General features: G+C 42.0%; 1 protein-coding gene across 9 annotated transcripts in view; it reads right to left on the bottom strand.

Annotated features, from left to right (window-relative positions):
• The window catches only part of LOC126237066 (sodium bicarbonate cotransporter 3), a 1,007,081-nt gene that overhangs the window by 597,915 nt on the left and 391,570 nt on the right, over positions 1–17,596 (bottom strand). For all 9 annotated transcript variants that reach the window (XM_049946852.1, XM_049946853.1, XM_049946859.1 and 6 more), the window contains exon 2: positions 4,404–4,504. In XM_049946852.1, the coding sequence (XP_049802809.1) occupies positions 4,404–4,494 (91 nt within the window). In that variant the 5' untranslated portion in view covers positions 4,495–4,504. The remainder of the gene's footprint in view (positions 1–4,403; positions 4,505–17,596) is intronic.

Raw genomic sequence — 17,596 nt, 5'->3', positions numbered from 1 at the left:
TTGTAGACAGATACTGTAAAATAAATAAATAAATACGAAAGTAAAAATTAATTATGAAATGTGTGTGTGGTTAATTTCTTGGGCCTTCTACTGAGATGATTGTGTTTCACGGTTCCCTAGCGCCGTCACTTCACAGAATCACTAACTGTCGAGCTATCTGCATTTAACTATAGTGAAATCAGTGATGGAAGAACCTGTTTTCTGGACCTTTCGCAATCACGATTCGTTGAAAAGTATTCTGTTCGAAAAGTGTTCTGTACTCTAGTTGAGACCATAAGAGAATACCTTCATTTTTATTTATCTAGGGTTACGTATGGCCAAGTGCGACATAGCTGCTCGCTCATAATATGATTAACTACATATTCGCTGGATAATCATTTAAGAATCTGACACAGAACCAATACATGCAATAGTATGTAAAATTCGACAAAACATTAAACTGGAAGACTCTAAACTACTGCGGAGAATTATTGCACGGAACAAAGGTGTATACCACAAGGAAGTCATTCAACGAAATTTGAAAATTTGAGGTTGAAAGGTGTCTACTGGGGCACATTTGTATGTGGCACCTGAATATGATTTTATAAACGATATATGTTCTTTTATAGGCTTTATATCATTGACTGTGTAAGACAGCAGATCCAGAGATACTGGTTCTGGTCTGAGGTTGTTATAGTGTTGGAGTAAGAGAGCATTGGGCACACAGTTGTAGGTAGCTGCCTGTGAGGGAAAGGCGATGGAGTGGGAAGTTTTCTGTGGTGTACTGTATGAAGCAACTAAAAGTGTTAGATTAATTTAATTGTTGAACTTGGAAGCAGAAGTCTTCATGCAAGCGAGGTAAAGACGTTAAGTAATTATGATTTTTATTTTTGCCAACGCGTTAGTATAGATGAGCTGGCTGATAATTTGTAGTTGTTGAGTAACCCCAGAATGTACGTAAACCGTTTTGATAAAAAGGCTAGTTAGATATTTCACTTTTGTAATGTTTTTAAGATTTGTTAACAGAGCTATGTGTAATTTGATGATTTGCATTTATGTTGGGTTAGTGATGTTAGATAATACTTGCTGTTTAAATCTCATTGTTTGTGAATCAGTTGTGAGTAATGTAACTTCAATTGTCAAATGTTTTTGAAAAGGCAAACTTAACTTGCAATATAATTTTGCTAAAAAAATATCTGTGTTAGTAATTCACCATAATCTGTACCGCCTCGCTGTCAAGGTCATACATTTTTTAAAGAAGTTGGAATTTCTTAAATGTTCTTTTATCAGCCAAAAGAATTTCATGTGCATTTCAAGTTTTATGGCGAGCATTTCACATTGCTGAGCCTGCAGCTAGTATATTTTTGTTTTTCACAAGAGACCAGAATATATCGCGATACTCCGTTGCTGCTGTAGAGGTAAGACAATTTATTTTATTTTTTAGATGCAGGACTACTAATGTTATCAGCTTTGAACAAGGCCAGATGATTCAGTGCCTAAGTGACTGTATTTCTTTATTGGTATTGGGAGTTGCATTGCCCAATTAATTCGTGTAAAGTTCTTGCTAACAATAACACAGAGTAAGCACACCACTTGCAGTTGCAACAGGCTACACAATAACTCCAGTTTTGTATCCATTCCACAGTTCAGATATTCATTCAACGTAACCGTAAAGTTTAATTAAATAAAAAGAACGTTGCAAGGTTTATGACACAGAACGTTCCAATCATTAATAATTTTTCTGAATTTAGGACTTGCTTCTAAGCGCAGTCTTTTCCGCAAAGTTCATGAGGAAGTGTTTTACAAGTGGAAATCGTTTTTCCGTGGAGTATTTACTGAATTAATCAAACACTTCCTTTTGAGTGAGTCTGTACTATTAGCTACAAATGCCATAGCAAAGCGCGTGTGTACGGATGCGCAGCTAGAATTACGAGACGTTTGAACAACTGCCTCCTCGTATTGACACCGCAGACTGTTCTGACCTTTCGTTCAAATGGCTCTGGGACTTAACTTCTGAGGTCATCAGTTCCCTAGAACTTAGAACTACTTAAACCTAACTAACCTAAGGACATCACACACATCCATGCCCGAGGCAGGATTGACCTTTCGTCTTGGCTAACACTATTCTGTGGGTATTCAAAAAATTGCCACAAAATACGATACTATAAGCGACAAAGCAAAGCAGAGCGAGTCCGCCACGGTAGCTGCGGGTTTTAAGGCAAATCGCTCACCGAAGAGGTTCAGGTTCGATTCTCGGGCCGATAGGAGATTTTCTCCACTCGGGGACTGGGTCTTGTGTTGTCACTATCTTCATATTGTCACAACTGACACGAAAACTGTCTGTGTGGCGTCACATGACGAGTATGAGCTTATGTAGCTTTGTACGAGGGTACGGCTTGACCCTAACGACTATTCTGAATTGTTACAGTATACTGTCTTATCGTGTTTCCACTGTCGATATGGTTGTATTGGCATGTAACGAAAGGCAATGAATGAAAAAAAAAAAGAAAAAAAAGTGTCTTTCGTGTTACTGCGAGAGAAGATATTCTAAGTAAAGAGAGTTGTATTGAATGTCTTCACACAATACAGAAAGTAATATTTCCACATAAGCTTTCTGTGTTTAATCACTAATAAATTTAAATGTTCGACTTAGATGATGAAACTATCACCCCAGATGATAAAACTATCACCCTGTATTTTCTCGCAGGTAAGGGGAATGTTTCCTGTAACAGAAAGTTAATGTAAACTATTACCATATTTGCTAAATTATTTACGTAAACTAAATGTGTTTTGGCAACGATAGGGGATCCGTAGTCTCTAGTGGCTCGTTACGCAGTAATCATGTAATTACGATTTATTCTGTTTGTTCCTCCAATTACCTTTGTTTCTGTGAAAACACGTCCACAGAAGTGTAAAAATCAGTAATTTGTCATCAGTAATATGTAATCAGCAAAATGTGCAACACAATTACTCTCAAATGCGGAAGTACTGTGATGTTGCCGTCGCTCTGGGAACCCCTGAGTCTAGCGTTGCTGTGTCGCTTTTCCGTTGCATGCAACAAACACCACACTGCTGTGTACCACTGTTAACGTAGAACTAACACTACCTGAAAAACAAACACGAAGCAAGACTGAGAAGTACTGAATGGAGGCTTGAGGACAAAAAGTTAAGTTAATCGTTTTCAGCAGCAAGTACGGTGAGTGAACGGAACGAGTTTGTTTCTACACAAGACACACCACGCACATCGTCGACGTTTGCGTTGTTGTGTACATCTTTTGAATGAAATACAGATACAAAGATAAATAGGAAATCAGAAGAAGTGCAATTACTCTGACAAGACACTGGATACCATGGGTCGCTTATTGCAAAATGGCAGAAGATATCTCTGAACAGCCTTGAAATTATGTCGGCTGAATTCGGCCTTAAACTTTTAAAACTACCATAGGCTACCGTAGACTATCACAAGTAAGTGTAGACTACGGTCGTTTTCCTAGTAATCTTTCTCAATTAAGATTGTAAGCGCATTACCTGTACGTTAGGCACGTTGCATATCTATCAGACATTACCTCATGTCTATCGCTTTATTTGCGTACGTGATCAGTGTCTTACTAAATTCCCCTGGAAAGTGGAAGCGGGGGCTCATCCAGAAACTGAGTGTGGATATATAAAGGACGCATAGCCTACCAAAAATTGTTTTTCTACGTACTTATTTTTCTGTTTTTTACTTGAAAATAAGGGATATCTGTAGCAAAATTGAAATTGCCAATGGAAAATAAAAGACGCTTCTATCCTTCGTTGAGCATATATAAAACATGTTTAAGTTATTCATAAACAACTTTCGATGTGTCAGTAGTAACAGGAAGCTCTTGGCTCTGACCAAGTAGAAGAACGTTCTGTTAAGTACAAAATGACAATAATTTTGTAACTTTTTTATGTTTGTGCATGTAAACCGTACAAAAGGAATTGCTTTGGCTATGTAAAAGCGCCGAAGTTGTGCGATAAACTATTTTTTATTACTTATGAAATACGATTTATATTTCGTAAGAATGTGGTATTCACAATAGACTATCACTGAACAATGTGCTCTTCTAATCGTGTGTAAAACAAACAAATAAAATACAATGAGAAGTCGTCAGCTCCGATTTTGTTTCCCTGCCAATGCTACCAGTACTATCGGTAATCCATTTACTACGTCATTTACGTCTGTACCGAAGCTACCTAACTGCAGTTTTGGTACAGCGCAACTCTAGGTTTGACCCGTATACTGAAAAGTTGGTGGACCGTTAACAGAGCCCTTTGACAGTACCTTCTGTTTTGTACTCCAGTCATTAAAGATCCACGATACAGATACAGTGGGACTGGGCTTGTATCATACACTCTACACGTGCTGTAAGTGATAATGCGTCAGAGTGGGAGTTGCTTACCTTCGAAGTCCTTCTCGGTGTAGCTCTGGTGTGTCTGCTGGCGCGCGCCCGGGTCCTTGGGGGCCTCGTCGTCTCCGAGCGCCGGGTCCATCACCCACGACCTGCCAAACATAGTGCAAGATGCAGACTACTGGCACGTCGGCAAATCTCAGTACACTGAAGCGAGGGCGGGTGCCCAAGGCATTGGGGCCAAACGGGAGCCAATGAGGTGTCGTGGATCAAAGGGAAGGCAAGGCCAGGATGAGAAGAGCATAGCTGTGGGCGGCTAGGGGAGGAGGAGGGGGGGGGGGGGCGGGACAAGACTGGTAACAAGCAGAAACATCCGGTCTGCGCGTCTCGGCCCGTCATCTTTCGCACTTGCAGGCGAGGATTGCTTTTTGCCAGTGCTTTGCCATGATTACATGGATGCTTATAACGTCTCGCGAAAGAAACACACACTGTAACTTTTGTTTGAGGAATAACTTGCTACGGTATTGTTGCTACACAGGGTGATTTCTAGGGAAACTAACCACAAGGAATTTTAGTCCCGCATGTTAAGAATCACCCGTTGCACGAACGACAAAATGACAGACATCGAAAAAGTGACCAAGGACACAAAAGCAACAGAGGAAAGGCCACTTGACTTGTCGGGATATCAGTTCGATTCTACACAGAGTATGAAAGAACTTGCCCCTTTTCTAGCAGACGTGTACCGTGGTGGGAAACAAGCGCAGGTCATTCCCGTTTTCAAGACGGGATGACGAACAGACGCACTACGCCGTGAATCTATATCTCTGACGTCGGTCTGTTGCAAAATTTTACGCTACCATATTATGACGTTTCTGGGGATCGAAAATCTCATCTGCAGGAACCAAGGTGGTTTCTGAAATTAACGATCGTATGAAACCCAGCTCGCTCTGTTCGTCCACGAGACACACAAAGTAGTAGACAGGTAGCTGCCATGTTCCTTCCTTTCCGAAAGGCATTCGATACAATTTCTCACGGCCGCCTAGTGAACAAAATATGAATGTATGGAATACCAGACCAACTGTGTGACTGGACTGAATGGTTTCTTGCAAATGGAACACTTGTCTTTCTGAAAGGGGAGAAGGGAGAAGTCTTTTTTATATCAGATAGCGTCGGAAGTTCCGCGAGGCTTTTAGCAGATGGTGCTGTTGTATACAGAGGAATCGAAATGAAGGCAGACCCGCAGAGGACCGCCGCTTGGTTTTTTTTTTTTTTTAACTATGGTCATCAGTCCCCTAGAACTTAGAACTACTTAAACCTAACTAACCTAAGGACATCACAGACATCCATGCCCGAGGCAGGATTCGAACCTGCGACCGTAGCAGTCGCGCGGTTCCGGACTGAGAGACTAGAACCGCTAGACCACCGCGGCCGGCTAGAGTGGTAACTGTCTCTTAACATAAACTAATGTAACGTATTTTAATACATACACACCAAGACCAATTTTTCAGATCATCAGTGGGAGCAATTTGGCTGACAAAAAAATTTTACCGTGTCAATAACAAGACCAATTATTATATGATACAAATTTGCAGATCATCGGTGGAAGCAGTCTGGCTGACGTGTCAATAACTATGTCAGTATGTTGCAGTATTAAAGTAGTGTACTCTGTTCCATGATTCTACGTGGATACGATTAGCGGCTTCTTCCTCAATCAGCCCTAAGGTCTTGACATTTATTCGTAATGGTGTGAGGTTTTCAGTCATTGTACTTATAAATGTTACTTTTCTCGTAGGGCACCACCGCACTACTCGCCCCAATGTCCTTCAGGGGTTTGATTTTTCACTACGAACGTTGGGGGCATCTTGGTGCGCCAATTTGACATCGTTGTAAGTACATTTTAATTTTGATTTTTTCTGCCTGTTTGATTACTTTAAATATGATCCATAAAAATACTAGAAATTTTTCTTAAAGTTCTGGAAAAAATTTTAAAAATTTAAAATCTTTCTCAAAGGATTTGTACAGTATTTTGGTCATATACGTCGGATCCTTTCCTTCTTATGCGGTTTACTTGAGGATGCTGTTTTAATGCAGTGAAACCGGTTGTGACAAAGAAATCACCAATTACTGCAGTCTAGCGGTTCATGTTACTTCCATTCATTACTTCCATAAAATATGCAGGAATATGCCTAAGGAGCGATTTGGAGTGAAACGACTGCATAAAATTAATCACGAGTAATGGAGATGCCCGGCAGATTCATTGGAAGAAGCCTTAGGAGATGTTGTCCATCAACTGAGGAAGTAGCTTATAAAACACTCGTTTTACATCTACATCTACTTGGCTACTCTGCAATTCACACTTAAGTGCCTAGCAGAGGGTTCATAGAACCATTTTCATACTACTTCTCTACCATTCCAGTCTCGCATGGCGCGTTGAGAAAAGGAACACCTAAATCTTTCCCTTCGAGCTCTGAGTTCTCTTATTTTATGATGATGATCATTTCTCCCTACGTAGGTGGGTGTCAACAAAATATTTTCGCATTCGGAAGAGAAAATTGCTCGTCATTATGGGATCCGTACCAGATTGGTTTGACAGAACAAACCGAGAAGATCCAAAAAGAAGCAGTACGTTTAGTAACAGGTTCATTTTGTTAGTGCCAAAGCTTCACGGAAATGCAGACTTTGCAAGGGAGGCGCTCTGCATCGCATGACGGTCTACTACTGGAGTTCTGAGAGCGTACGTTCCTAGGAGACAAACTGCCTATTGGCTTCTGTCTCGGGTTCTCTGGCCGACGTTCATCTAATGATTTTTCTGACGCTTCGCCAGCACGAGTGGCTGGCATTGTCAAAGCTTCACCCTTCATTGCCGGTGGTGAACTGGAGCCGAGCTCGCGGGCGCAGACTATATGTACCTGGCGCGCCAACGTCCGAGGGCTTCTCCGCGGTCATTTCCGGTGCGGTTCTCCTCTTTCTACCTGCTACGGTCGTTCGCTGCAGTACGGGAAGCCAGGATCCGTTGACCTTAAGGCTTTCCTCTATCTTGTTCAAACTGTTCGCGTGTTTTTGTATTTCTACAGCTTCTCTGAACAAGCGCGTGTGATAATGCTTCTCTACAGCCAGAACTTCCGTGTCGGCGAATTTTATTACGTGGTCGGTCTCATTCAGTGCGTGCTCCGCCACGGCCGATTTCTCCACCTGCCCCAACCTGCAATGTCGCTTATGCTCTTTGATCCTGGTGTTAATGGATCGTCCAGTCATTCCGACATAAACTTTTCCGCATGTGCATGGTATACGGTATATTCCCGACATTGCAAGTGGGTCTCTTTTCTCCTTCGCCGATCTAAGACACTCTTTGATCTTCCTTGTCGGTTTGAAAATCGTCTTTACGCCATGTTTGCGCAATATACGGCCTATTCTGTCCGTCACTCTGGGAATGTATGGCAGAAAGGCCGTACCCGACCTTTCTTTTTCTGGTTCCTTACTTCGCCGAGTGTTTGGCTCTGTTACACTTCTAATATAATATATTGCTTCTTCCTAAGTATATTTCGCGAAAACACCACGAAGATACAATTAGATAACCTACACGGAGGCTTACCAGGAATCGTTCTTCCAGCGAACCATACGCTACTAAAAGAGGAGGAGGGGGATATGACCGTGGTACACAAAGTACCTTACGCCACAAGGTGTAAGGCGGGTTGCGGATTGCAGATGTGGATGTAGGCTGTAATTACATTTCGTTATCAAGCACTTATTTACACAAGCAATGAAAGCCACGTGAAAAGTACATAAGCAATTCGTGACTGAGTTCGACTTCTTTAAGTAATCTTCAAATAGACACTGATGGTGCCTCCTAATATAAATAACTAGCGGATTATACACTGCTTGACAGAAAAGTGAAACAGCCAGAAGACACGGTCGCATGTCAGTGTAACTGCGTAAACGTACACACCGTCGGTGGGTATGTAAGTGATTAGATTTGCTATTCTCTCTATCAGGTAGAGAGGCCATGTTAAAAACTATGTTGGGGAACCTAAGGGATCTGAATGATCACTGAAGGACACGGAGAAGCCTCGTGTGAGTGTGTGTGTTATCGGCACTTGACAGGATTTGAAAGGAGCGCTATTGTGGCTCTCCATTTAGCCTACTTGTCGAATCGTGCAATGCTCGGATTTGTGGAGTATTCAGAAGTGACAGTGGCCCAATGTTGAACAGCATGGAAGCGTGAGGGCAGGCATACTTGTCATCAACGATCCGTTCGACTACATCTGACCACCATATTAGAGGACCGCTGAACTGCGCACTAGGCACATCGTAACCCGCTACGGTCGCAGGTTCGAATCCTGCCTCTGGCATGGATGTGTGTGATGTCCTTAGGTCAGTTAGGTTTAAGTAGTTCTCAGTTCTGGGGGACTGATGACCACAGATGTTAAATCCCATAGTGCTCAGAGCCATTTGAACCATTTTTAAACATCATAACCCGTCCACATCTGCGCCTGTTATACGAGAACAAGACATGAACTCCTTTCAACATTCTTTGTCATTTCGCATCATTGGTCGGAGACTAGCAGCAGTCGAACCGGGAGACTATAGTCCACGCGTACACTTACGTTAATACCCGAATGCAAACGCCTGCGTTTGGAGTACTGCCGTGAAAGGGGAGCACGGACTCCTGATGAATGGCAGCAGTGTGTTCAGCGAAGGATAGCAGTTATGCACTGCCATGGATGACCATCGTCGGCAAGTGGAGTGGTGACCTGCGGAGGAGTCCCATTTTTCCAGCGTTTTGGAGAGGTATATCGGTGCTACCCTGTGTCAGGGTGTGAGGAGGCACCGGGGATGGCTTCAGGACAAGGTTGATTTGTAAACATATCGATGTGTCGATATATCGAAAAGTTGCATAAAATATATCGACATGCTTCGGCAGCGTCATTCTAAGCGAGATATCGATATCTCAGTATCAAAACGGCAGTATCGAGGGCTGATATTTTTATTTTATACATTTTTATTTTATATTACATTTATTTCGCGATTTTCGGTAACTATACTACTAGCAATTAAAATTGCTACACCAAGAAGAAATGCAGATGATAAACGGGTATTCATTGGACAAATATATTATACTAGAATTGACATGTGATTACATTTTCACGCAGATTGGGTGCATAGATCCTGATAAATCAGTACCCAGAACAACCAACTCTGGTCGTAATAACGGCCTTGATACGCCTGGGCAATGAGTCAAACAGAGCTCGGATGGCGTGTACAGGTACAGCTGTCCATGCAGCTTCAACACGATACCACAATTCATCAGGAGTAGTGACTGGCGTATTGTGACGAGTCAGTTGCTCGGCCACTATTGACCAGACGTTTTCAATTGGTGAGACATCTGGAGAATGTGCTAGCCAGGGCAACAGTCGAACATTTTCTGTATCCAGAAAGGCCCGTACAGGACCTGCAACATGCGGTCGTGCATTATCCTGCTGAAATGTAGGGTTTCGCAGGGATCGAATGAAGGGTAGATCCACGGGTCGTAACACATCTGAAATGTGACGTCCACTGTTCAAAGTGCCGTCAATGCGAACAAGAGGTGACCGAGACGTGTAACCAATGGCACCCCATACCATCATGACGGGTGATACGCCACTATGGCGATGACGAATACACGCTTCCAATGTGCATTCACAGCGATGTCGCCAAACACGGATGCGACCAACATGATGCTGTAAACAGAACCTGGATTCATCCGAAAAAATGACGTTTTGCCATTCGTGCACCCAGGTTCGTCGTTGAGTACACCATCGCAGGCGCTCCTGACTGTGATGCAGCGTCAAGAGTAACCGCAGCCATGGTCTCCGAGCTGATAGTCCATGCTGCTGCAAACGTCGTCCAACTGTTCGTGCAGATAGTTGTCTTGCAAACGTCCGCATCTGTTGACTCAGGGATCGAGACGTGGCTGCACGAACCGTTAGAGCCATGCGGATAAGATGCCTGTCATCTCGACTGTTAGTGATAATGAGGCCGTTGGAATCCAGTACGGCGTTCCGTATCACCCTCCTGAACCCACCGATTTCATATTCTGATAACAGTCATTGGATCTCGACCAACGCGAGCAGCAATGTCGCCATACGACACACAGCAATCGCGATAGGCTACAATCCCACCTTTATCAAAGTCGGAATCGTGATGGTACGCATTTCTCCTCCTTACAAGAGGCATCACAACAACATTTCACCAGGCAACGCCGGTCACCTGCTGTTTGTGTATGAGAAATCGGTTGGAAACTTTCCTCATGTCAGCACGTTGTAGGTGTCGTTACCGGTGCCAACCTTGTGTGAATGCTCTGAAAAGGTAATCATATGCATATCACAGCATCTTCTTCCTGTCGGTTAAATTTCGCGTCTGTAGCACGTCATCTTCGTGGTGTAGCAATTTTAATGGCCAGTAGTGTATTTGAAATTGTGTTAGAACATAACTTTTCTTTCAGTGTTGGGAGTCTCACTATTTTTTGAGCTTTCATCACGTCCTATCTTTCCCTTAGACTGTGTGAACAAGTATAGGTGGTACAAAAGAGTATGCCCGACTGTAACGGGAAGAGAAGGAGGAGGAGGAGGAGGAGGTGGTGGTGGTGGTGGGAAGGTGGGGGAGGTGTTAATGGAATAACAACGTTTCCAATGTGAAGAAATAGCACATAAGTTGCGTTAAAAATCAATTTCAACGCAGCTAGTGTGCAGTTTCTTCACACTGGCATTCTTCTGAAACAGTTGCTGAAAATGATGAACAAAAGCCTAAATGACAGATTGGTCTCTGCGGCGGATGGTAACTTCTGAGGGGAAATGCTGACGCAATTGGCGCTCGGCGCTACCTAACAGAAACTGTTTAGCTTCGCCAAGTATTTTTCCTACATCCGCGTGAACAAACATTTATTTCAACATACAGTCAATGACATATTCAGAAAATAAGGTATGAGAGGTCAACTGAAATGAAATATTGCATGAAAATTCACCATGTACACAGCTGCTAATAAACTACACAACAGTCAATCAAAAAATTATTGCAATACAATCTTTCCATATCCACAAAGTCCCATTATTAACTTACAGACTTTCAAATTAAGTGTTTTTCTTCAGTTATTTTTCTAAGGGGGACAGGCTAGTAGCTTGTTAATATACGGAATATCTAATATCTAATTATAAAGCAATACCTAAATATGTAACTCTAAAGTCAGCAGTGTATTTACAACGTGCAGTCGATATTTTTATAGACCGATATGTCATTTTTTCCTTCAATATATCGATGCTCCCTGTAGGTACATCGAGCAACCTAACAACATTTTTAAATATCGATATATCAAATTGTCGCTCGGGATTAGCCGAGCGGTCTGATGCGTTGCAGTCATGGACTGTGCGGCTGGTCCCGGCGGAGGTTCGAGTCCTCCCTCGGGCATGGGTGTGTTTTTTTGTCCTTAGGATAATTTAGGTTAAGTAGTGTGTAAGCTTAGGGACTGATGGCCTTATCAGTTAAGTCCCATAAAATTTCACACACATTTGATTTATTTTGATTTATGAAATTCCCGATATTTTTAAAAATATCAATAATTTTGCTGAAGGCATTACGATACGTCGCGGACAACCTGCGTCCTCACGTGTGATTTCTCATCCAACAATATTTTTTCAACAGAACACTGCACGTTTGCCTATAATCTGGTACGTGATGCTGAGCTGCTTCTTTGGCCAGGAATATTCCCAGATCTGTCCCCGTCAGACCATGTTTATGACCAGCTCTGACCCCACCTCTGTCCCAGTGCCAGGGTATGGTAGACCAGTTACAACGAGTTACAATGATTGTCGGCAGCTTGCCTCAGAAGAGGATACAACGCTTAATGACAATCTTACCAGCCGAATGAGTGCATTCATCTAAGCCGGAGGGGGTGCAACGTCACACTGACAAACAGGCTTATACTACCATATTCTTTGGAAATTTGATTCGATTGTGAAATCTCTGAAATAAAATCACATAGTGTCTCCGCCCGTAAAGTTTCATTTCCTCCTGGCTTTCTCAATGCTTCGCTTGTTGTCCAGTGTATGTCTATAGATGCATTTTCTGATGGCTAAGGATGAACGTACACTACATATAAAAGAAATGAAAAACTATTTAAAACGATCTCGAGATTTTTTTAATGAACTGAATGGGGTTTTCGGTTTTGTGCCTGAAAAGAGAAATTTACAATTAGAGTTGATTAGCAAATCCGAATTTTATCAGTGAGACATGTTGTGTTATTTGAAAAACCATTCAGAATTTTATGGTCGCTTAGCGATTAATAGAGAGATGCGTGTTGAGAATTACTGGGACACATCAAAAACAAACATACGGTTCACGAAACAGATTGAAGAGAATTATTACACTGCAATAAAATAATAGTCAGCAAGCATATTGACAAGAATGAGACAAGTGAAAAAATGTGTAAACTATTGCGGATCAAATACCGAAGCGTCACAGCGTCACCTTCTGCACTAGGGGTGACTGCTGAATTCAAATCCAACTTCTCGCAATCTAAATTCGTTAACATTAGAATCTCGATCACTGCAGTTAGGTAAAGGTTCTCTACCGATTACACACTGATTGGAAGGAACGTGGGATCTGTGACGGTAGCACTGACTCGGTCCGTGAAACCTTCTTAGATGAGGTACTGGCGACACAGTGTCCGCAAAAGAAGTGGATCCGTGTCGGAATCACACTCCGGCACATAGTGTACCTACTTACACGTTTCTTCTGCTTAAGTATTTTCCTTTGGTAATATGTATTGTCACGCTGTTCTCTATTCGTGTACAGATGCAATATCAACCCATCACGACTTCTGACTGCTTGAAAGTGTGGAAGGTTAGACGTCGAATAACGTCAGACAGAATTTAATATGCAGACTTCCAGGCACAAACATGGATTAATAATTAGTATGGTTTAAAATAAAAACAGATGTCTGTAAACGGAGTCGAGAGGGCGGCTATGAAATTTAATACATTTTAATTTGAGATAAAGCATGTTGTCGGAAAGCGAGAACTGGCAGTAATTGGCCTACAACACTCCCTTACTTGCCGCACAAGATACGGGTCAAATAAGCTTTGCTCTTCTAATATAATGGTACCATGATAAACAACCACTTTTTTGGTCTAGTGGTACGCTTTACTGGCTACTGACATGAAAGTTCCCGCTTCGATACCAGGCGCTCACCAAAGGTCATCTGAAAAACTACGTGACTAAGTAAGCTGCGAAACTGACAGTCAAGCTGCCGAAAATGCATTGAATAGGGAAATTCTTGCACAAGGCTTATAGTCAACTACTTTTTATTTGTTCCGCTCGATAGAGAAAAAAAAGAATTAATTTAAAAATTGGACTAGGTCAGTTTACGTTCGGGGCACTGTTACTGGTCGTAGATAGCACAATCTAGACTGAAACTTCCTAGTAGATTAAAACTGTGAGCCGGACCGAGACTCGAACTCAGGACCTTTGCCTTTCGCGGGCAAGTCCTCTACCATCTGAGCTATCCAAGCACGTCTCACGCCCTTTCCTCACAGCTTCACTTTTGCCAGTACCTCGTCTCCTACCTTCCAAACTTCACAGAAGCTCTTCTGCGAACCTTGCAGAAATAGCACTCCTGGAAAGAAGGATATTGCGGAGACATGGCTTAGCCACAGCCTGGGGGATGTTTCCAGAATCAGATTTTCACTCTGCAGCGGAGTGTGCGCTGATATGAAATTTCCTGGCAGATTAAAACTGTGGGCCGGACCGAGACTCGAACGAGGAAAACAGACTGCCATCTTTTAGTAGTTGTTGGAATGTATTTCTGAGTTATCCGTGTCCGCATAGAGATAAAGACTAACTTTTATGTATCAGTTAAATAGATGTTACTCTGCAATGAGTAGAATGTCGATAGATTACCAGGAACGTTCTTCATATTAACGCAGAACTGGAAACGGCTCAATTTGTCGTTATCGCCTATGGTTTGCAGGTGCTGCTGTCTGTATGTCTGCACCTTTAACTTCTTATTGAATATTTTCCACGTTGTTGGCTAAGAGATGTCCCGATAGGTAGACTGTGTGGAACTTCGCAACATCATGTCCCTCATAGGTCCACTGTTTGTGTGACATGCCCTGTCATCCCGAACGTTTTGCATCGCACAAAAACCATCCTCCTCGAATTTGTTACACCACTTCATTATGCCATTGTTAACACGTTGTGTCTTGCGAAACTTACCACGAAAAGAGCATGTCATTCACAGTACCTATTGGCAACGGGCAAATTATAGCAGACAAACTGCTTTCTCTGTCTGGTTCGCAACCGTTACCAGCAATTATGGTCGATTTTCAAAACTAAAACCACGTTAAAAGAAAGAATTGCTCTTTCATGAACAGCGTCATTTGCTGCTTTACATTCAGTCATTTATCCGTATCGATTTTTAAAAATGTTTTATGGACTGTATACTTACCCTGCACTATCCATACAGTACAAAGATAAATGATTCTGTACCTAGTTTAACGACTCTAGTGTAGAGTAACCATGGATGACGACGACGACGATTACGAAGAAGAAGAAGAAGAATAACAACAACAACACCCTCCCACAGAGTTCCGAACTTTCTGCATTGTGCCCAGAATGATAGACAACATTATACAGGCGACTGTCACTGATATAATAAAAAAAATCAAAGTGACACCCCATAGAGAAACTGTGTGCTGCACAGTCTTTGTACTGTGACAAGGAAACTGTAGATAGAATGCATTCAACGAGTTTAGAGATGAACCAAATGTGGAAGTGAATTTATTTCGTATACCGTATATCGTTCATTTACCGGGATTTGTACTGTACACCATTTGGCCGCAACATTTCATCACTGTAACATAGCTGCGACATCAGACCACGAAGGAGTTATGAGACCATATCGAAAAATATGTGGCGGCTGAACAATGGCGAAAGGCCGCTGAGGAAAAAGTCACTGACTGGAAACAAGCTGACTTTATTATTCCAGTATGACGCTTCTCGGACATTGCTTAAGATCGCTACTGCTGCTACAGCACATAACATTTATATCTATATGCAACATGAGGTTCCAAGATATCCGACGATGTCCTTGTTCGAAACGCGTAGTATTGGAGTGATAAAGTCAGCCTGCGTCGAATCAATGACTTTTTCTCTAGTGACGTATCTACTATTTTGCAGACTACGCATATTTATTCACTATGTCGGCTTGATCGATTGGTAATAGCACACATTGAACCTGCCTGACCGATTAAATTACAAAAAGTGTCTTAAGCTTGATTAACTACGTAAGTATGCTTACATGCCGCGTGAACTTTTTTGTGCCTGAAGTATCCAGTGTAAATCACTGTGTTTACATCAATACCGGTCTAAGACGAGCCAGAGATTTACGGTAAAAATCACTTAGTGGTGTCGTGGGGAAACAATTCGGATGAGTACAAAATATCTGTCCGATAGGTGATACTGAATACGACTCCGCTGATACCAAATGAATGCCACCTATCAATTCCGATATATATTAAATGCATGAGACGTTGAAGACAGTAATTACTTTTTATCAAATCCATTTTTTAGCTGTGTCACTGAAAGTGCAGGGCAACTTGTGTGTGTGTGTGTGTGTGTGTGTGTGTGTGTGTGTGTGTACACATTTGAATTCTCATTTCCGCCCGAAAGTGCCAATTATTTCTACGAGCCTTGTCGCATTAAATCATTCAGCAGTTATTAGCGACTGACAATGTGTAGCTGCAGATAACGAGAGTGGCAGGATTCCAAAACGAACAAGTAAAAGTTGAAGCTAATTATAAAATGTCATGGAATCAGGTATCAAAGCTTATGTCAGACTTTAATTACTAACAAGAATACACTTAAATTTTTTTATTGAGGCCTACTGATGTTTTTACACACAATTTGCAGAATTTTTGTATTTCTAACTTGTGAGTAACCTAAATATAGAAAAATCTAAAGATAGTCATGGTGCTTCAAAACCTTAGGCTCGTAGTGATCAGAACTACGTACTTTAATTATCAGGAAATAATGATCGGGATTGAACACTTTATTTTTTTCCACATAAAAGAGTTACAGCTTGTGAGAGGCCTCGCTTAGTCATATATCGACAATTACTCCTCTCATTGTCGATTATGGATTGTTTACTAATTACCATTATAATGAAACACAGTTGGCTGGAATGTCGCTAGTAATTTACTGTATCCCTTGTTGCATCCAATTATTAAAATGTGGTAAAAAACTTGCTACCCGTCCCGGCTTCGCACGGGCAACACTAAGTATCTACAATCAGACGACTTGTCTGGCGTAGCGGCAGTAAAGCATATACCCAAATCTTCCTCGTGAATCAATCTATTAGTGAAAAACGAATTAAAGTCTCTACAGTAGTTCCTCAAACTGACAGAAAAAAATATTGAGGACTTTAATTTAGCAATATTGAAAAGCGTACATATGAGGAGAACAGGTTGTGAAAGATGCACATATCATGTCAAATGACAGTTAGTTTGGTACATTTGACGTTTATGTTGAACGTCTTGAGCATCTTTGCATGTCCGAAGACAAGAGAAACGTGTTCCTTGCTTACCGGAGGTTGTGGTGTTATTGAGTAGATGTCGGCCGAGCGACGGAAGCAGTGGTCGGCTAAACAGGGGGAGAGGGTCTTGTGCCATGCCAGACTGAGGAACTAGGGTGGAGGACGTACAGCACAGAGAATGTAATTTTATTTTAGATGCTCACTGATGTATAATTCAGGATAAAATATAGTTTGAGAAGATTCTGTACAGGGACGACACTTTCGGGAAAAGGTAATCTGTATGGAGTTCGTTTTGCTGTATGCTGAGTAATATTCTTCTTGCGTTACGGCCTCTGTAGGACCACAGGTAGCCCCTTCGTGGACTGCATTTTCCTCTTTTTCTCCCAGAACCTCTTCATTCTCTCTCTTCTTCTCCCCCACTCTTCTTCTGAGATCTTCAGTTTCCGTTTCTCCTGTCGGCTCCACTGGTGACACTCTAATCTTTTCCTGTATTCTTCTCTGTCATTTATCTCTGGCATATTGGTCGGTGTATATTTGTTCCTCCAATTTTCCTTTCCTTCGACCTTGATCCCCAATTCCAACCAGTCATTCCGAAGTTCAACAACCCACTTGGTTCCTGTCTTTCCCCTTGTCCTCCCTATTGTTTCCCACACACTCTTCGTCATTCTGTCCATACTCATCC

The sequence above is a fragment of the Schistocerca nitens genome, chromosome 2, assembly GCF_023898315.1.
Source record: "Schistocerca nitens isolate TAMUIC-IGC-003100 chromosome 2, iqSchNite1.1, whole genome shotgun sequence".
In the NCBI taxonomy this organism is placed as follows: Eukaryota; Metazoa; Arthropoda; class Insecta; order Orthoptera; family Acrididae; genus Schistocerca; species Schistocerca nitens.
This window is presented reverse-complemented; position numbering and strand designations above follow the sequence as displayed.